This window comes from Dipodomys merriami, unplaced genomic scaffold (genome assembly GCF_024711535.1).
Source record: "Dipodomys merriami isolate MVZ:Mamm:240054 unplaced genomic scaffold, mDipMer1.0.p SCAF_200, whole genome shotgun sequence".
In the NCBI taxonomy this organism is placed as follows: Eukaryota; Metazoa; Chordata; class Mammalia; order Rodentia; family Heteromyidae; genus Dipodomys; species Dipodomys merriami.
Window position 1 is genome coordinate 1,200,155 of NW_027203383.1, and position 21,753 is coordinate 1,221,907.

At 41.2% G+C, this 21,753-nt stretch overlaps 1 protein-coding gene across 5 annotated transcripts in view; it reads right to left on the reverse strand.

The window, feature by feature from the left end:
• Window positions 1-21,753, reverse strand: part of LOC138833113 (protein unc-79 homolog) — a 238,281-nt gene that overhangs the window by 26,710 nt on the left and 189,818 nt on the right. For all 5 annotated transcript variants that reach the window (XM_070031453.1, XM_070031455.1, XM_070031454.1 and 2 more), the window contains 6 exons: window positions 20,258-20,370; window positions 20,086-20,171; window positions 19,095-19,268; window positions 15,743-15,811; window positions 13,479-13,589; window positions 1,350-1,454 (listed from right to left, as the gene is read on the reverse strand). In XM_070031453.1, the coding sequence (XP_069887554.1) occupies window positions 1,350-1,454; window positions 13,479-13,589; window positions 15,743-15,811; window positions 19,095-19,268; window positions 20,086-20,171; window positions 20,258-20,370 (658 nt within the window). The remainder of the gene's footprint in view (window positions 1-1,349; window positions 1,455-13,478; window positions 13,590-15,742; window positions 15,812-19,094; window positions 19,269-20,085; window positions 20,172-20,257; window positions 20,371-21,753) is intronic.

The following is a 21,753-nucleotide window of genomic DNA, read 5'->3' on the forward strand; positions in this document are numbered from 1 at the left end:
ATTTAGTCACCTGACTTTGATGCAAAAATCATTGTTTTCGTGATTTTCCCTAAGTACGGGGTGATTTAAACTGTCCATGGTTCTTCTGTTATGGGGTGAGAAGTGCTTATTACAGCTGACTAACACACTTCACAGAAAACCAGCCTCCAGCCCTCACGGTGCGGAGTGCCAAGCCCCAGGCAGACCTGCCACGCCCGTGAACACACTTCACAGAAAACCAGCCTCCAGCCCTCACGGTGCGGAGTGCCAAGCCCCAGGCAGACCGGCCACGCCCGTGAACACACTTCACAGAAAACCAGCCTCCAGCCCTCACGGTGCGGAGTGCCAAGCCCCAGGCAGACCGGCCACGCCCGTGAACACACTTCACAGAAAACCAGCCTCCAGCCCTCACGGTGTGGCGTGCCAAGCCCCAGGCAGACCGGCCACGCCCGTGTGCTCCGCTCAAGGTGGAGGGCAATTTCGGGAGTAAAGCATGGGCGCAGCTCCCAGGTGTAGGCTGTTGGGCCTACCCCTCCCTACTCCTTGAAGCCAGTCCACTTCTGGGCTGAACAACTACGGCAGGTAAAGTCATTTGCCTGCACCCACCAATCCCCTGTGACCCAGCTGGCACGCCATTTCCTTCAGGAAGTCTTTCCTAACTTCACCGTACTGGAGGTGGGAGTCTTCCTGCTCTCAACTGCCCCACGAGATTTTGTTTGCATCCCTTTCTCACGGTACTAGTCAGAGCCTGTCTCGAGTGATCCAACCCTGCGTGCCTGCCTTGCTGCTGAAGGGCTCCAGCTCCTCAGAAGCAACCTACATCCAAGAGCATCAGCAGTGACAATCCTCCAGAGTCTGGCCTGGATGTGTGCAAGCCCCTGGTCTCCATGGATCCACAGAAGCTGGCTCACACCTACCTCCTGCCCTGGCCTCAGCACACCTGACTGATACAGCACACCTGGCATAGCTCGGTACACTTGAAGGATACAGCCATCCACCATGGCCATCACAGATGCGGTGACTCAACCCTCAGCCTGCTGCCCCTCTTTTGACTCCCCTTTGTCTCCGCTGTGCTGAGAGAGCCATCACTGCACTACAAATCCCTTGAGGACAGAAATGTTCGTTTCAATCTTCTGTTCATACCTCACAGAACTATTCCACACAAGGAGAAACCTAACAACTGCTTTTTTCTTTTTTTGGCTCTTTTAGCTGGTGGAAGTGCTGAGTACCTTGTATTAGTTCGTTGCTCCTGTAACACTCACTATTTCTCCTCACTAGACATTATTTCTCATCACTAGGCCCATACCTCCCTTATTTGTTTTCCAAATATCTGTGATCTCATGAAAAGTTGTATAAACAGCATAGCTTACCTGGACAAGCAGAAGGAGATTTGTATCTGGCAAAGGGGACTTGAGCTTTAGGGCCTGTAGAAGTTCTAGAACAACACTACGAGACAAGTAGAATTTATCCCGTTCCTACATAAAAAACAAAATAGAAGAGGTAAGAATTCAAAAAATTCAGTTAGAGTAGATCATGTCAAAGGAGCTTCTAAAAATTCACAGGCCAAGAATTAAAAACAGTATTTTTAAGTGCAGTAAATTGTCTTGAAAAAGTCAAATTAAAGCTTAAAAAAGAATGAGACATTTTATACATTTAATGAGTCCACTGAAGCAATGAAGACATATAATTTATTAGTATGAAACAACAGACTATATCGTAAATATTAAAACTATAGGATTTGGTTCTTAGCCATCAGGACATTATCAAGCAAAACTAAAAGTACTTTTTTACTCAAAATGACTGAGAAAAATGTACAATGTTACAAAAAGTCTCCTTACCTCTATGTAGCTTATTTTGTCATGAGCCACTCCAAGCATACAGAAAAAGAAAGCACGACCTCTCCCCCACCTTCACTAAACAGCATTTTACCTTAATGGATTCATTCTATTTAAAATAATAAATAAACTATAGACACAGCTGAAGATGCCATAACGTGTTCTTTCCTCCTTTCCTCCCTTCCTTGAAATAACCACAATTCTGCATCTATGGCTTATTATTTCATGTATGTTTTTGCACCTTCCTACACACGTATGCCTTCATTATAGCACACTGTCCTATTTAGTTTTCTTCACCTTTCTACAATGTTTCTCAATTCAACATTTAATAATATTTCACAGAATCAGTCCTTCTGCCGAGGCATATTAGACTGATTTCAACATAATGGGCGTATTTTATTGTCCAAGTTTACCTGTGAGTTATTTTTCCTTCATAGCCTAGCCAAAAGTGTGTGAGTCTCCCTGGAGTCATGCACCTTCCAATATGGCAGCTCAGCCTCTCAGCACATCTTCCAGACTGATAAACATTCCAGCTCAAATCCAGCATTTAGTGCAAGGCTCACGACTCTACAGTACTGAGTGCTCCGAGATTCTGTATTAATTCTTCTCTATCTGGTTAGCATTTTGGTGCTTGTAAGAAGTTTAACAGAAAATACTGGTGTGTGTGTGTGTGTGTGTGTGTGTGTGTGTGTGTGTGTGTGTGTGTGTGTGTGTGTGTGTGTGTGTGTGTGTGTGTGTGTGTGTGTGTGTGTGTGTGTGGTCATGGGGCTTGAACTCTGGACCTAGGCGCTGTCCCTGAGCCCTTCAGCTCAAGGCAAGCACTCTACCACTTGAGCCACAGTGCCACTTCTGGTTTTCTGGTGGTTTATTGGAGATAAGAGTTTCATGGACTTTTCTGCCAGGCTCGCTTGAACCATGATCCTCAGATCTCAGACTCCTTAGTAGCTAGGATTACAGGTGTGAGCAACTGGCATCTGGCTACTGTTTACTTTTTATTTAGCTTTTGAAAGGTTAATGAGAAAGACAGATTCAAATTATTTCTCTTACTGATGTCAGAAGAGAAAATCCACAATTTTTATTGGTATTATTATAAATTCACAAATTGCTTTGAGGAGATAAGCTGTCTTTGTTATTTATACCACATCCTCAGCCTTGAAAATGAGGTTTGTCTCCATTATTTAGTGTGCTTGAGTGTTACTCAATAAAAATTTCCAGTTATCTCTGTAACATTCTTGCAAATTTTTGTTAGGTTTATTTTTTGTTGCCGCAATAAGTAATATTTTAGAAGTACATTTTACAATAATTTGTAGCTGAATTTAAAACAAATGATTTGGTTATACTTATCTAGCATCTTCGTGGAAGTCTCTTTTAAGTTCTAAAAATGTATCTATAGATTCCTTCTGGTTTATTTCTAACCACATCTGTGAAAAATGACACTTGTATTTTTCCTTTGTAATCCTCATACCTTAGTGTCCTGTCTTGCTGAACTCAGTAGAGCCTCTAGCACCAGAAGAACAGAAGCAGTGACCTTGGGGAACCTGTGTTACTTATGATTTGACATGTACCATTAAATACAATGCTTGCTAGAGGCTTCTAGTAGAGCTTTTGTCAAAGACGTTCTCAAGTTTGATGAGTTCATGTCAAATTAACAAAGAATGCTTTATTTTTTTGTATCTGCTAAAATAACAACTGTAGTTTAACCTTTTAACCTGGTAACATTAATAGGTTTTCTAATATTTACATTTCAAGAAAATTGGGTCATGAGGTTCTATTTTCAATGCATGGATTTGCTTTTAACTATTTCTTATATTTTTCATTATCATATGAGAAAGAAATATTATGGAGTGAAACTTTCTATAAATAATAATTTTGGGAGGGGGGACCAAGATGGTGGAGGGACAGTAGGGAAACGCCACAGCTCTCTCCAACCAAAAAGAGAGTTCGAGTTCCAATGCTTAATTTCCCCAAGAGACTGACAACAACCAAAAGACCCAGAGAAAAACAAGAGGTGGAAAAAAACAAAAAGGAAAAGGAAGAATTTCAGAACAAAGGAGCGTGAAGACCCCTCCCTCAACCTTTACTGACTGCAGGGCAACGCCAGCCCGGCCCCGTCAGGGGCTGCCAGAGTCCCCAGAGACACAAGGGGTTGTCTGCAGATCACCTATGCAGAAGATGCCTGAGGGACCTCAGTGTCGGACCTGCTGATTGCCCTGAACAGAGAAACCTCCAAGCTGGGAGCCTGCACAAAGATCCAACCCCACCCCTCACTCTCTGAGCAGAGGGCCTCCATCCTGCCAAGGCCACTCAGCCCCACGGCAGGAAACCCAGAACTACACGGGTCGCCCACAGAACGCCAGAGCAGAAGACCTGCAAGGTACTGGTGCTGATTCAGAGAGCACAAACAAAGACAAACCCCAGCGCTCAGAACCTGAATGGAGACCCCTTCCCTACCCCTCAGCCGGAGGCTGGAGGCTGGAGGCCCATCCCTGGCGCGGACCTGAACAGCATCAACAGAGACAGAGGAGAAACACGCAGAGCCACCACGGCCTGGCCCAGGCCTCAAGCATCGCAACTGAACTCTGATTGCAGCGGCAACCAGCAACCTACATAGCACAGAAACAACAACTAGCTCCAGGGTGAGTACCCCGCAGGGAACAGTGTATCCCTCAAGGGAGACCAGAGCTGGTGGGAACTCCCAGACCTTGACCGAAACCCCTACCCCAACACCTGGACTACAGGACCCACTAAAACTGGGAAATATTCTAGAGTTCCACTAGCCCGTGGAACACACCCAGCCGGCCAGGCTAGATCAAGGGCACCCCTGGAAAGGGAACTGAAACACCCAAGCCAGGAACAGTGCCCCTGGGTCACAACAGCCAACAGTGGAAGAAACTTGAACTGTGTACTCCAGGCTGCGTAGCCTAGGTGGGATACACAGCAGCACAGTTCCAACTAGCATGCCCCAGGCCAGGGACCAGGAGCCAGGACCAGGCCTGGGGATCCGGTGCCTGAGCAACACAACCAACTCCTCCGGGTTGAAGTCAGAAGCTGAGCATATGCCTCAGCAGAGGGAGTAAAACAGGGAACTGCACCCCCTGGGAATCACCCCGTGACAGCAAAAGACCTGGGTGTCCAGGGCAAGAGAACCAAAAGCCCAAACCCCACCAGAACCCGACCCATATATCCCAGGCCAGGAATTGGACAACTCAGGCCATAGCACCTGATAATAGGCAGGTAGGCAGGAGCTCAGGCTGGTAAGGTAGCTCAGCAGTAGAGTGCTGGCCTTGTGTACATGAGGCACTGGATATGATTCCTCAGCACCACATAATCAGAAAGGTCCAGAAATGGCACTGTGGCTCAAATGGTAGGGGGCCAGCCTTGAGCTGAAGAGCTAAGGGACAGCGCCCAGGCCCAGAGTTCAGGCCCACAACCGGCCAAAAACAACAACAACAACAACAACAACAACAAAAAACCATCAAGAGCCCATACCAGACTCCAGCAACTAGGAGAGCACATCCAGCACACCAGATCTCGCTAAGAGCACCCGTAGGAGTAAACAGGAGCAGTCTAGGCCACTCAGTCCTTCTAAAGGCAGGAACTGCCAGTGATCTACAGCAGAGAGCCGAGAGTCCTACGTGGGTCAGACCAGCAGCTGGAGGTTGACCCCCCAACAGAACTGAGACCAGGTACAGACTCTCTCCGGCAGCCCAGAAACAGCAACCAAGCGAAGACAGACACCTATTGACCAAAATTTCCCTGAATCCCCACAGAGAAAAATTACAAGGTTTATCAACACCCAGGATAGCAAGCTACCCCCAAAAGCCAGCAGCCACCCAGGGAGAGCCCCAGTGGGAGCAAAGCAGGAATGGAAGACAAAAGAATGGAAGACAAAAGCTACATCCAAGAGATGCTGAAGGCAATGACTCAAGAATTAAAGTGAGAAATAGACCAGAAATTTAAAAAACACAGGACGAACTATTGAAAGACATGCAGGGTCTCAAACAGGAGGTGCACGCAAAAATAGAGGCAGTACACACCTCACTAAGAGGTGAGATTAGTACTTTGAGAACCAACATCGAATCCATAAATGAGTCCATTTCCTCCATGCAAACCACAATGGAAGCCACTAGAGTGAATGAAATGGAATGTAGAGTGTCAGATACAGAAGACAGAATACACCAACTGGACCAAAAAGTCACATATATGGAAAAATCACTTAAATTATGCCAAAGGGAAATCCAAGAGCAAGCGGATAGTGCCAAGAAATTTAACCTTCATATAATTGGAGTGGACGAAGGTGAGGAATATCAAAGCAAGGGAATGCAACACATATTCAACAAGATTACCAATGAAAATTTGCCCCATCTTAAAAAAGAACATCTTACCTACATAACAGAAGCATATAGAACACCTAACAAGCAGGATCCCAGGAGAAACACTTCTAGACACATTATAGTAAAAATGATAGATCTGAATAATAAGGAAACAATCTTGCACACAGCAAAAACGAAGGAGCTACACTACAATGGGAAAAAATCAGAATCACTGCAGATCTCTCCACACAGACAGTGAATGCAAGAAAGGCCTGGGAAAGTACCATGCGAGCCCTGAGAGCCAATAACTGCCAGCCCAGACTGATATACTCAGCAAAGCTAGCATTCACATTCGATGGAGAATTGAAAAATTTTAATAATAAAGAAAAACTAAATGAATTAATAAACAATAAACCAGCATTACAAAGAATTCTAAGAGGGGGAACACAACCTGAAGAAGGCAACCAGGAACAGGGACTCACATCAGACAGGCATTAATAGAATTCTAACTGAGCAAGCACAGGAGGAAAGGAAAGAAGAAAACCTTAAAGAAACAGGGAATGACAGGGACCACAATGCAACTCTCTATATTATCTCTTAATATTAACAGTCTTAATTCACCAATCAAAAGAAAAAGAACTCCAGATTGGATCAGAAAACATGACCCATCCATCTGTTGCCTTCAGGAGACCCACCTCTCAGCCAAACATACAAACATACTCAGAGTGAAGGGTTGGAAAAGGATCTACCAATCAAATGCCCCCAGTAAGAAAGCAGGAGTAGCTATCCTGATATCTACAAAATAAACTTTTCATTAAAATCAATACAAAAAGACAAGGAAGGACACTGCATATTAATACAAGGAACAATCCAAGAGAAGGATATTACCATTATCAACTTATACTCCCCAAACATTGGAGCACCCAAATATGTTAAGCAAATACTCTCAAACTTACAGAATAAAATAGATACCAATATGATAATACTAGGAGAATTAACACCCCACTCTCACCAAAGGACAGGTCTACCAACCAGAGGATTGGCAAAGAAGCTACCGAATTAAGTGAGGCCATACTTCAAGCAGAACTAACACATCTACTGAGTATTTCACCCTAAAACAACACAGTACACATTCTTCTCAGCATCTCATTGAACTTTCTCCAAAATAGACCATATCATAGTTCATATAAGGAACTTAAGCAAATACAAGGGATTGACATAATGCCCTGTATCCTATCCGACCACAGTGGAATCAAGCTACTTCTCAGTAGCAAAGCATACTGCAGAAATTACTCAAATACATGGAAATTGAACAGCACAGTTTAAGCAACACCTGGGTAACAGAAGAAATTAGAGAAGAAATTTAAAAGTTCCTACAATTCAATGAAAATGAAGTACATCACAAAGAAACTTGTGGGACACAGCAAAAGCAGTCCTGAGGGGCAAATTTATCACCCTCAGTGCCCACATCAAGAAAATAGAGACAGACCAAGTAAATAATCTGATGTTGCAATTCAAACAGCTAGAAAAACATGAAAAAATGGAACCTAAAGTTACTAGATGGAGCCAGATAGTCAAATTAAGAGCAGAAATTAATGAGATAGAGAATAGGAAAATTATAAATAAAATTAATAAAACAAAAAGCTGGTTCTTTGAAAAAATAAATAAAATTGATAGACCTTTGGCAAGATGAATTAAGAAGAGAGGAAACACAAATTAACAAGATCAGGGATGCCATGGGAAAAATCACAACAAATACCCACGATATTCAAACATTTATAAAGAACTATTTTCAAAAGTTATACTCTCTAAAGAAAGAAAACCTAACAGAAATGGATGCATTTTTAGAGAAATACAAGTTGCCCAAACTGTGCAAAGAAGAAGTAAATCAATTAAATAAGCTAATATCTTATAACAAGATACAGGAAATAATCAGAAGTCTTCCAACAAGGAAAAGCCCAGGACCAGATGGACTCACAACAGAATTCTATCAGACCTTTTTTTTTTTTGGTTCCGGTCGTGGGGCCTGTACTCTGGGCCTGGGCGCTGTCCCTCAGCTCTTCAGCTCAAGGCTAGTACTCTACCACTTGAGCCAAAGCTCCACTTCTGGCTTTTTTCTTTTTGCTTATGTGGTGCTGAGGAATCGAACCCAGGGTCTCAGGCATGCAAGGCAAGCACTCTACCACTGAGCCACCTTCCCAGCCCTCTATCAGACCTTTAAAGAAGAACTAATACCCATACTCCTCAAGCTCTTCAGAGAAGCAGAGAAGGAGAGAGCTATCCCAAACTCATTATACGATGCCAATATCACACTGATCCCCAAACCAAAGACCCAATAAAAAAAGAGAACTACAGACCAATCTCCTTGATGAACACAGATGCAAAGATCCTTAACAAAATTCTAGCTAACAGAATCCAGAAACACATAAAAAAAATCATACACTATTACCAGGTAGGCTTCATCCTAGAGATGCAGGGATGGTTTAACATACGTAAGTCAATAAATCAACAGAGCCAAGGTCAAGAATCACATGATTATCTCCACAGATGCAGAAAAGGCTTTTGATAAAATACAACATTCATTCATATAAAAGCTCTGGAGAAAATAGGAATAGAAGGAACATTCCTTAAAACAATAAAAGCCATATACGACAGACCAATAGCCAATATTATACTTAATGGGGAAAAACTACAACCAGTTCTCCTAAAATCAGGAATAAGGCAAGGATGCCCACTGTCTCCACTCCTCTTTAATATAGTCCTGGAACCCTTAGCCAGGGCAATAAGGCAAGAAAAAGACATTAAAGGGATCCGCATAGGGAAAGAAGAAGTTAAACTATCCCTTTTTGCAGATGACATGATACTATACCTTCACAATCCCCAAACTCTTAGAAATTATAAATCACTTTGGCAAAGTAGCAGGATACAAACTCAACCCACAAAAATCAGTTGCCTTCCTGTACACTTAAAATGTACAAGCACAGAGGGAAATAAAGGAAGCAACCCCATTCACAATAACCCCCCGCCCAAAATAAAATATTTAGGAATTAACCTAACCAAAGATGTAAAAGAACTATTTAACGAAAACTATAAAAACTTAAAGAAAGAAATTACAGAAGACACCAGGAAATGCAAAGACCTTCCATGCTCTTGGATAGGCAGACAATATAGTGAAAATGGCAATACTGCCAAAATTAATATACAAATTCAATGCAATTCCTATTAAAATCCCAATGACATACATTTCTTTTTCTTTCTTTTTTTTGCGGGGTTCTGGTCATGGGGCCTGAACTCTGGGCCTGGGCGCTGTCCCTCAGCTCTTCAGCTCAAGGCCAGCGCTCTACCACTTGAGCCACAGCGCCACTTCCGGCTTTTTCCTTTTTGCTTATGTGGTGCTGAAGAATCGAACCCAGGGCCTCATGCATGCAAGGCAAGTGCTCTATCACAGAGCCACATTCCCAGGCCCCCCTCCCCAATGACGTACATTTCTGAAATACAGAAAACCATCCAAAAATTCATATGGAACAACAAAAGACCTAGAATAGCCAAAACAATTCCAGGCAAAAAAGACAACATGGGAGGGATCTTGATGCCAGACTTCAAACTCTACTATAGAGCCATAATACCAAAGACAGCATGGTACTGGCCCCAAAACATACCCAAAGACCAATGGAATAGAATAGAAGATCCAGAAATAAAACCACACACCTACAGTCAGTGTAAAATTGACAAAGGAGCCAAAGACATACAGTGGAAAAAACACAGCCTCTTCAACTACTGGTGCTGGGAAAACTAGAAGGCCACATGCAGAAAACTAAAAGTGGACCCCAACCTATCACCATGCACCAACATCAACTCAAAATGGATTAAAGACCTTAACATCAATCCTGAATCATTGAAACTACTGCAAGACAGAGTAGGAGAGACACTTGAACTTATAGGCACAGGCAGGAACTTCCTGAACAGAGTCCCAGGGTCACAACAAATTGGAGAGAGATGACAAATGGGACTATCTTAAAATAAAAAGTTTTTGCACAGCTAAAGCTAGAGCAACCAAGCTAGAAAGACAACCAACTAACTGGGAAAAAATATTTACCAGCAATATATCAGACAAGGGGTTAATATCCAGTATATACAGGGAACTCAAAAAACGAATCCCTCCCAAACCTAACAAACCAATTACTAAATGGGCAAGGGAACTAAAGAGAGACATCTCAGAAGAAGAGATAAAAATGGCAAAGAAACACATGAGGAAATGTTCACCATCCCTGGTTGTGAAGGAAATGCAAATAAAGACAACCCTGAGATATCACCTTTACCCAGTCAGAATGGCCCACATCCCAAAGTCAGCCAACGACAAATGCTGGAGGGGATACAGAGAAAGAGGAACCTTAATTACACTGCTGGTGGGAATGTACATTTATACAACCACTTTGGAAAGCAGTCTGGAGGGTCCTCAGAAAGCTAAATATTGATCTTCCTCATGACACAGTCATACCACTTCTAGGCGTCTATTCTGAACAACAGGAACCAGTATGCAAGGACACATGCACCTCCATGTTTATTGCAGCACTGTTCACAATAGCCAGGATATGGAAACAATCCAGATGTCCCACCACAGATGAATGGATCCAAAAATTGTGGTATCTATACACAATGGGATATTATGCAGCCATTAGAAATGACAAAATAATGGCATTTGCAGGGAAATGGATGGAGCTAGAAGAAATTATGTTGAGCGAGGTAAGCCAAGAGCAAAGAGACAAACAACACATAACACATGGTCTCGCTGATAAGTGGATGTTAAATGCAAAATGTTAGGTGATACAACAAAATTAACAGGACTTAAGAAACAAAGGACTTCCACTCATCTGGTCGAATCACTACTAAATAACCCCATGCTGCTGATCACATATATGGCATATATGTGCACACCAGAGGGAAGCTAGGAGGATGACACAGAACTAGAGGGAATCAGGGAAAAACATACAACAGCAGGACCCATCAGCTGCACTGGACATTGATCAAAATAAACTAAGCATCTCAATGGCAGCAATGGGAGGGAGGGAACAAGTGGGAAAGAGGGAACAGCTGATGCTATGCAAAACAAAAGAAATGTGGGCTGGGAATGTGGCTCAGTGGTAGAGTGCTTGCCTTGCATGCATGAGGCCCTATGTTCGATTCCTCATCACCACATAAGCAAAAAGAAAAAGAAAGCCAGAAGTGGTGCTGTGGCTCAAGTGTTAGAGTGCTAGCCTTGAGCTGAAGAGCTGAGAGACAGCGCCCAGGCCCAGAGTTCAAGCTCACGACCGGACCCAAAAGAAAAAAAAAAAAAAGAAATGTACATATCACCCAATGTGGAAGAAATAACTGTATTGCAAAGCTCATAGAACTCATAAATGTTACAGACCATGATAGACAATTTGCCCCATGAAAGTTAGAATGTGTTTGTGACTTTAACTAAGCATAACTATCCCACAATACTGTGAAATTTGGGAAATTATGTAATCATTTAATCACAATAAAAAATTGGAAAAAAATTGTGTGTGTGTGTGTGTGTGTGTGTGTGAAATGAGGAATGGCAGCTAAAATTATGATAGAAATATGACATATGAAGGAATACATGAGTATACAAAACCATAAATAGCTTTAATTCATAAAGGAATTAAGAGATTCTCTTAATCAATACCTATAAAGTTCAGCATTTAAAGTACAAATTCATTGTGGGTTTTCATCCAGAAGATATTAAATAAAGGTAATTAAGAATAAAATAAACTAGGTGCTGGATGCTCACACCTAGCTACTTGGAACAGTAGGACAGAAAAGCCTGTGAGACCCAATTTCAAAGATAACCAGCAAGCATGGCTTGAGGCATGGCTCAAATGGTGGAGCACAAGCCTACCAAGCATGAAGCCCAAAGTTCAAGGCCCAGTACTGCCAAACAAAGAGAGAGAAATAGATGGGCACTAGTGGCTCACACCTACCTGTAATTCTAACTATGAAGAGAGAGAGAGAGAGAGAGAGAGAGAGAGAGAGAGAGAGAGAGAGAGAGAGAGAGAGAGAGAGAGAGAGAAATTAGGAGAAAGAGGAGGGGGAGGGAGAGAAGAGAGGGAAAGAAGGAGGAAGAGAGACAGAGCATGACTTATAAAAATAAACCATCTTTATTGCATTTAATTCTATGCTGCACAAATTTACTTTTTAAGTGAAAAGAGAAAGAAATAAATTTTAAATAAGGGGGCTGGGAAGGTGGCTCAGTGGTAGAGCGCTTGCCTTGCATGCCTGAGGCCCTGGGTTTGATTCCTCAGCACCACATAAGCAAAAAGAAAAAAGCCGGAAGTGGCGCTGTGGCTCAAGTGGTAGAGCGCTAGCTTGAGCTAAAGAGCTGAGGGACAGTGCCCAGACCCAGAGTTCAGGCCCCACAACCGAACCTCCCCCCCCAAAAAAAATAAATTTTAAAGAAGGATGTAAAATAAAAATGCTGTTTTTTAAAAAACAGAAATTATGGGTAACACGTAGCTCATAATTAGAAAGGCCAAAGAGAAGATTATCATGGAATACTGAATGTGGAAAATGGACACAAATGAATGAAGCATGGGTGTTGTAAGTAGAAGGAGAGGCTTGTTATAAAATTAATTTTGGGGGGGAAAATAAAGGACTCATAGAAGTAGCCAATATGAATAAAGAAGCATTCTGAACGTTAAAGAGAAAACAAGAGAAACAAAGACTCCATTGAAAATAAGCGTGAAAAATCTGAAACTGGAAGGGCAGACATGGTCCCCCAATTTTCCCCTGCCTTCTGCTTTTCTCTTAGGACAGTGTTTACCAGTTCCCAATAAAGCAGCTCTGACCACTGGCAGAGAGTATTTTTCCACTCTCTTGGTTGTAAGGAACAAGGTGCTAAAAACAGTTAAACTGAGGAACCATGATTAAGGCAAGAAGACACAAAAAGAGATTCTCATCTCAGTGGTCAAGAATCAAGACTGAAGAAAAGACAGACAAAGGAGAACTGAGATGCTCTTTATAGGTTTTTACAAATGACAAGCAGTGATGGCTTTGCCCATAATCATGAGAGAGGCAACTTGAAAGCAACCTTCTTTAACTCTTGTCATTGAAAAATATCTCTTCAAAACCGCCTGACCTCAATTCTCCAAATCCATGCATTTTAGATGTAATATGTGTATGATGCATGTACATACGACTAAAGCGTTTCTTTCCAGTGATATGCTATAGACCTTGGGTAAAATGACACGTTTTTAACTATATTAAAGCAGTTAAGCTCCCAGAGATCTGACAGTAATTAGAGAGAGTTTCTGCTGGTTTCCGTCTTCACACAAACATACGCAGATCTTACCTTCGTGAAGGCGCGGTAACACAAGCCACACAGCTCCACCAGGTAGGCCAGAGTAAAGACAGCATTCTGAATTACAAAACTGAGAAGCTTTGAAAATGGCTCCAACAAACTCTATAATGAGATTAAGGCCAAGAAAATAAGTTTCTGGTTCTTACAGTAAAAAAAAGAAGTATTAAATGCTTATTGCATTTTAATGACACTCTTTTTTAGTTAAGTGGCTACCGTAGGAACTCTGCTGGTCTAATACAAACAAAAGCGTCCACCAATGACTCAAGAGCATAATTTAAAATTTTTATCGCTTTTGATGTGTTCATTGTTATTTTAAAGGTAATATACAGAGGGGTTAGTTACAGTTACATACGTCAGGTAAAGAGTGCGTTTCCTGTCGGACAGTGTCACCCCTTCCCCTCCCACTCTCTCCTAGTTTTTCCCTCCAATCCCCTCCCACTCTTTTAATTGTTTTTTAAAAAAACGATTTTTCCATGTAGCATCATGTACAGCTGTACCTGACTACAAACCAGTCCTGTCTGCCCGGAGCAATCCAGATCCCAGGATTTCTTGGACAGGGTTGTTTGTCCCAGGGTCTTCCACTCTGTTTCCCAGAACAGTTAGGTGTGGATGGTTCATGGGATTCAGACCCTCCACAAGCCTGTCTTCTCACTCACTCACAGAGCAAGCACCAAGTGCCAGCCTGACCCAGCCTCATCAGTGTTGATCGGAAGACATTATCCATTATGGTTTCTCTACCTGAATCTCACCCACTGGGTTTTGCTTTTTTGAGACAGTATCTCGCTAGCTCAGACTGGCCTTGAACTCATGATCCTCCTGTCTCAGCCTCCTGAGTGCCACCACTACCCCTGGTCCTAGTTTTTTAAAGTGATTTAGAAATGATGATGGAGCACACCTACTGAGGGTCAAGCAGAGCTAATGTTTCCATTCACTGCATCACACTCCTATTTCTTATAACTATCCTGGGAGACAGAATATTATAATAGGTTTAATGACACAAGCGCCGGAATCTAAGTGCTTTTGAACTCTCCCTCTTTGTAATCTTGAATAAGTGATTTAACCTCTTTAGGACTTAATTTTCTCCTCGGAAGAAGGGAAAAGATAGAGGCTTAACCTTAGAAGGGTTGTGAGAATTGAAGAAAACATATGAAATGTACTTGGCAAAAATATATTCTCCATCAGTGCTGGCTGAGATCTTCATTGTTAACCTTCTAGAACTTTAGTAGCTCTCCCTGTTTGGGAGCTGAAGCATTTAAGTAAACAAGTAACTGGCCTAAGGCCATGCAGTTATGAGATAAAATTCAAATCCAAGTTCCAGAGTAACTTTCCCAAAGTAAAACTGCTTTGTAGAGAAGGCAGGATTTAACTGGACACTTTACAACATTTTCATGCTATGACTTTTACTACTTCTGGAATTTTGTCGTCCGTCCTTTGGGTATGGTTTATAAAGTATTCCATGCTTAATGTGCAGACTTAGGTTTTGTAGGAAAGTAGTAATGAGGAAATTAAAGTCATACAGAAACCAAGTACCTAGTGATAACATTTTGATACATTTCCCTTCTTCATTTTATCCATATAACTTTTCATATAAAGAATTACCTTTTTTGGTAACTCAACAAGAAATTTACAGTATCAATTCTTCATAAACATCTATTTTTGTATGTATAATCTCCAATAAATATATTTTTGCATAAAATTTTCATTTTCATTTTCTTTGGAATATTTTCCCATGAAAAGAATGAATAAATCAAAGTATATGGGCATTTGGGAGATTCTTTTTTTCTCATATATGCAAAAATGAATTCATTAAATGTTAGTTGCATCTGAAAATGGAATTATATTTTTTGCTTATTTGTGTTCCCCACAGAAAACAGAAAAGTACAGACCCTGTAGAAAAATCTTAAGGAAATTTTTGAGGTAGTACTGTTGATTCAGCATTCTTTGCTCTGCATAATGTTGTCTTGAAATGCTGTCAGTGAATAAATAGGGATGCAAACATGTATCAAATTGATATAGAATGATTTCTGTACTTAGAAAGATCACCTAGTTAGTAGTAGGGAAGATGGATTGGTAGGCATGGCCCCAGATATTACAAACAATGGCATTGCAATATATATATATATATATATTTATATTTATATTTATATTTATATATTTATATACACATCTATATAAACTATATATAGTTATATGTAAACTATATATAATTTTATATAAATATAACTTCCATTTACATTTTTCTGAAACATACATACCCTTGTGGCATTGGTGGAGGGTATCTTCAACAGGCAAATCATAATTCTCAAACTGGAATCTAAAGAACACTGAACAAATATGAAAAAATCAAAGTCTCCTTAATTTATCATTTGCTTCAAATATTTCTTGAATTTGCTTAAGCTAAAAAAGAAAAATAACTATCTCTACACAGCTTCCCAAGCCATATATTCATACACTGTCATGTTAAAAATGAATAATAATGCTAAATGATTAAATAGTTAGATTCAGTTCCTAAAAGACCAAGTGTTCTAAAATTAAATCATATAGAAAATTGGATAGAGAACTGATGGATGGATGGATGGATGGATAGATGAATAGATGGCCCCATAAGTGGACAGGTAGATATTAAATGTATCCAACTCTGAAGAGATACACTAATTTTTGAAAGACACTATTTTGGAAAAAAACCCTTAAGACCATTAAAAGCCATTAGTCCAAGTAAGAACCAGTTTCATCTGTCCTTGCTCTGACATGACATGAAAAAACATGACCAAAACCTGGGGAAAAGAAGCAAAATTTCTACCAGATAAAATCATACTGTACAAATCTAAAATAGAGGTCTATTTTGGCAAACTTCTACATCAAAATGTACTTTTTAGGCCTAGGAATGTGGCTCAGTGGTAGAGTGCTTGCCTAGCATGAATGAAGCCCTGGATTCGATTCCTCAGTAGTACATAAACAGAAAAAGCTAGAAGTGGTGCTTTGGCTCAAGTGGTAAAGTACTAGCCTTGAGCAAAAGAAGTTCAGGGACAGTGCCCAGGCCCCGAATTCAAGCCCTAGGACTGGCAAAAAAAAAAAAAAAGTACTTTTAAAATTGAGTTTACTAGGTTGAAAGAAAATGTTACAGAAATAATAAACACAGATACTTTAAAAATTGTAAATATATCATAACAGCAGGTATTGTTCTGTTTCTGTAGCACACACTAAGCAGAATCCCTGGAGCAGCAAGCACGTCTACTACCTGAAAACCTGTGAGAATGCAAATCCTTGGGCCCTACCCCTACTGAATCACAAACTCTTGAATTAGGTCCAAAAATCTGTGTTTTAGCAAGTTCTTCAGGGACATGGATGCACCCTAATGAAGTCAAAATACAGTGTTTTCAATGGCTTAATATTTTTCCAACAGATTAAAATCAGAACAGAAGTAGTTCCCTGATCTGCCTAGTTTTGATCTAGCACAGTTTTACAGAGAGAAATTTCATTGTTTGCCTTCCCATATATATTCATATGTTTCAATGAATCTCACCCTCTCTATCACTCTCTAGCAGGGAAAATTCTTACACGAATCCTAAAAATATCTTATCTTCTAAAAGAACTACTGGCCTATTGAACATGCTCAGCAACCCTAAGAGGTGATGTAACACTGACTTACTTTCAACCAAGGCTGACAACAGGCTCTGTATCAAGCCCCCCACATCTCCTCCCCTGCCTCATGATTTAAAAATCAGGAAATGTCATCTTAGAAAAAAATGAAAAGGCCCACTACATGAAGCATGTTCTCCTACATAACAAGGATCAGCAGGCATGGAGGAGGCCACAGGAGGAGAACTGGTGCATTACGGTTGTGAAGGGTCTCCCTTCTCCTCATTATGCTGTCTCACTGCACATCATTCATTAACCTTGTAGGCAAAGCCCCCATGGGCAGAGCTGATTGACACAAATTAGGCACACCAGTTATTTACAGCTGGCAAGACTTCCAGCTAGTCAGCGTGCAATTTTCAAGAATTCTGCTATCACATTTTAGCATGGGCATTTGAATTTGCTGACCTTGCCCACTCCTGCTCTTACAATTGGTGGCTCTTCAGCCATAAGGCCCCAAATGACTCTATAGACAAGGGAGGTTCCATGTAGTCGCGTTAAATGTGTACAATAGATTATTTACACACATATGTCCAGTTCCTGGATACATACATGGTTCCAAAGTATCAGTCCTCTTTGTCTGGATTTATTCAGCCACTCCAATTTGGACAAAAAGGGCTCATAGAATGAGAGAGGTGATAAAGATCTCTGTTCTGTGCTTTCACTTTGTACCATAACCTCACACTCAAAGCAGTGCCCAGCAAACCACAGGCCTCTGAATTATTAACCTTATAGAACCTATTAGTAGTATCGACCGTAGGAGGCTGATCGTGATAGTGGTGTATATATGCACAACACTCATTCCTGGAATATAGCCATCAACATGGAACATCACTTGTTAGATCAACAAGTGACTATTTTTGTCCCAATTTAAATACGTGTATCTATGAGCTGCATAAAGGGAAAAACATTTAGTGGAGCAAGCAAGGTTCAAAGACCTAGCTTTGCCACACCAGTTGTCTTCTTTCTCTGGTTATACAAAAATAAATGCCTGCAACTCTTTCCCATTTTAGAAGAATGCAAGGAATCTTTTAGTTGAAAATATATTGGACTGTAAGTTAGAAGACTTCAGTTCTGTACCTCATGTTGCCACCACCAAACTATTCAAGCAAGTTATACCACTTCTGTGAGTTGGAAACTCCCCAATTAGAAGATGGGTCATGGAAAGAATGGGTTTAATAGGTCTCTTCCGGTTGTAACAGCACAGGCTTCTGTTTTTATGTTTTTAGCAGGACCATCTTGGTAACGTCCCTGGGCTCACACGTTCAGCTAGGTAACTCAAGTGTGTGTGTGTATTCTTGAACGTTGTATAGTGTCATGCACAGCAAGCAGTTCAACAGCAATTACATTATTCACAAGTACACGATCTCTTCCCTTTAGATTATTCTTAAAAACTGAAACTTTACATAGGTCTGAGCTTCTTAAAGACAAAAATGTTATCTATTATTACTTTTCTTACATCCATATAAGAAAAATTTTTAGGTCAAATGTCTTTCTAAACTTTTTTTTTATTTTTTGGGTCCAGTCATGGGGCCTGTACTCTGGGCCTGGGCGCTGTCCCTCAGCTCTAAAGCTCAAGGCTAGCGCTCTACCACTTGAGCCACAGCACCACTTCTGGCTTTTTTCTTTTTGCTTATGTGGTGCTGAGGAATCGAACCCAGGGCCTCAGGCATGCAAGGCAAGCGCTCTACCACTAAGCCACCTCCCCAGCCCCTTTCTAAACATTTTTTTAATCAACTAAAAATATGCAATTACTGACTGAGCTAATTATTATCAGTAAGAAAAATGCCAACCTCATATCATTCTTATTCTGTCATATCAGAAAGAACAATCTAAGCATATTTTCTTCATTTGGTGCCTGACCAATTCCTTGTAGACCTTTAGGAACACCAAATCACCTGACTCTTGTACTCATCTCTGTAAGCAGATGGTCAGAAAGTAACTCAAACTGAAGTTGTGGGCTCTGCTTACCTTCAGAGGTAAAACACAAGGCAGCTTGGCAAAAAATGTCTGGAACTGGTTGCTGATTGTGGTCCAGAGGCTACTAGGAGAATCCATGGGCAAAGCTTCCATGAATGTAGCAATGTTTTCCAAACAGCGTATCATAGCACCCCCTGCTGGTAAATTCTTTTTGTTATTTAGACCCTAAAAACACAAAAGCATAGGCAATCAACTGCTGAAAATTACACAGGAAGTCATAAAGCTACTTGGTACAGATTGCTTTAAAACCACCTATTCTCACTACAATCATGTGCTGAGTGCCTACTAGCTAGGCAAATCACTGTAATAAGCAGAATGAATATGGATATGTTTAAATAAACTTGGCGGGGGGAACTGGTGATCTTTGACTCTGTGAAAGGTGAAACGTGAGCAAGAAAGAAGTAATCTTCTAAGAATCTATAATTGGCATGGCCAGGTGCCAAGAAGAGAGAATGAGTCATGCTTGCTGGGAAGAACTCTCCAGGACAAGGCCTAGAAGTAATTACACAACAGCAACTTTTCTCCTAACAATGCCTGAGAACCATCAAACAGTACAAAGGAGAAGAACTGGAGTCTTGCAGTATAGTCTAAAAGCACTAGAGCTAGGACTTGAATTCCATCATACAATACAGCATGACATCGTGAATATGCAGTGGAACTGTTCCACAAATCACATCTTGAGATCCTGGGAGAAGCAGTGGTGCAGAAACTCAAATCCAGCTCTCATGATACAATATACATGCTGCTCTCCTCTGTACATGTATTCTGAATTCCAGAATAGGGTGATTCTGTAGATGTGAGTTCTCAACCCCGGTGGATACCCCTTAGTTCAAGTCTGGACATTCTGGATGACAATAAGCCCATCCAATATTTAAGTTTTACGTGAAATTACTGGATTTCCCCCAGCGGTACTATTATGGAGTGACTCCAACGTGCCACATGATTTTGGCTGGGGCCTAGCCTATCATTGGAACAAACCTACCTCCAAGAGCTGACTGAGAGCAGCAATGGAGCTGAGCTCATTGAAGTCCATGAGAGACGTGGCTAAGGTCCGTAAAAAAGTCCCATCTGCAAAGACATTCATCAGATTTAGCAGTGTTTGGGTCTCTGGCTAGGCAAGCTTCCAGTGCCTGCATCTGCCGCAAGTGAATTACCTTTGATGGTGCTCTGGAACAGCTGAGGGAAGATGCCGTTAGGGGCCAGCTGATGGAAGACGCAGCGCAGAAACTGCTTAGCGACCCCCGCTGCATTGCCAGGAACCATCATGCTGCAATGAACACAGAGAGGAAAAGACACAAATTGAGTCACAGAGTGTGCGGTGAGGTACCGGAACCTAGGCATTTACACACGGATTCTCTTATGTAATGTCTCATTGCCATTTTCATCAGTGAGATGAAATAATGTAGTCAAACTTCACAATTTTTTTAAGGAAAAAGATAGTTGTGAAGTGCTAGTGACCCAGGCTATCCCTGGCTTCCTAAAGTAGAAATGTGTGTTCCAAGGCTCAGGAGAAAATGGTGTCCAGAGAATATGATAGTCAGGACTGGAATGCTAGATGAGGACTATTAGCAAGAGCCTCCCAAGGAAGTCTAATTGCCAAGGGAGTCGCTCTGAGGAAGAATGCAGTGAGGGAAATGTTCATTCCCATTGGGAGACATGGGAAGTTTTTGAGTGTCCGAGTTGATACTTGTAAGCAGGATAGGATTTTGGTAGCCAGAATTTCCCCTTCACACATCGTATACTTCTGCATGGCAAAGAGGGGAGCAAAAGATCTTTTCGTGGCCTGCTGAATAGACCAAAGTACCAGTAGAGGTATTTCCTGAGGTGGTTAGGAGGTATGCTATGGAAGGAGGAAAAGTCAAGAATCACAAATGTATTCAAGATGAGAGGTTATTACCTTATTATGTCATGCCTACCCAGAAATGCTGATGAAAACTTCTAGTCAGAAAATGATTTTCAGGAAAAACATAAAATAACTTTAAAAAATTGAGAAGTTTGTTTTACAAGGCCAGCATAGTCCCCATATTAAAATCAGATAAAGACTTTATCTGAATGAATGAATGAATGAATGGAAGCAGAATGGACAGATAAAGATAATCCAGGGGCTGGGAAGGTGGCTCAGTGGTAGAGCACTTGCCTTGTATGCCTGAGGCCCTGGGTTCCATTCCTCAGCACCACAAGCAAAAAGAAAAAAGCCAGAAGCGGCGCTGTGGCTCAAGTGGTAGAGTGCTAGCCTTGAGCTGAAGAGCTGAGGGACAGCGCCCAGGCCCAGAGTTCAGGCCTCACGACCGGACCCCCCCCCCCAAAAAAAAGAATTATATATTGTGATCAAGTAAGGTTTATCCCAAGAATATAAGCACAGTTTAATATTTAAAAGTCAATATAATTCCATATATTGAAGAATAAAGGGCTAAAAACTTTTGATTATTCCAATAGATGCAGAAAATGCCTTTGACAAAAGTTAACACACATGATAAATTGGAAAAGGAAGGAATTATCATCAGTCTATTAAAGGGGATCTACAAAAATATTATAGTTAGCATAACAGTGAGATAGTAAACACAATGGTAAACAAAGCAAGAATGTCCACCTCCACACCTCTAGTTTTGTCTAGGTAGTCCTAGGCACTGTTGAAAGGTATGTAAAATAA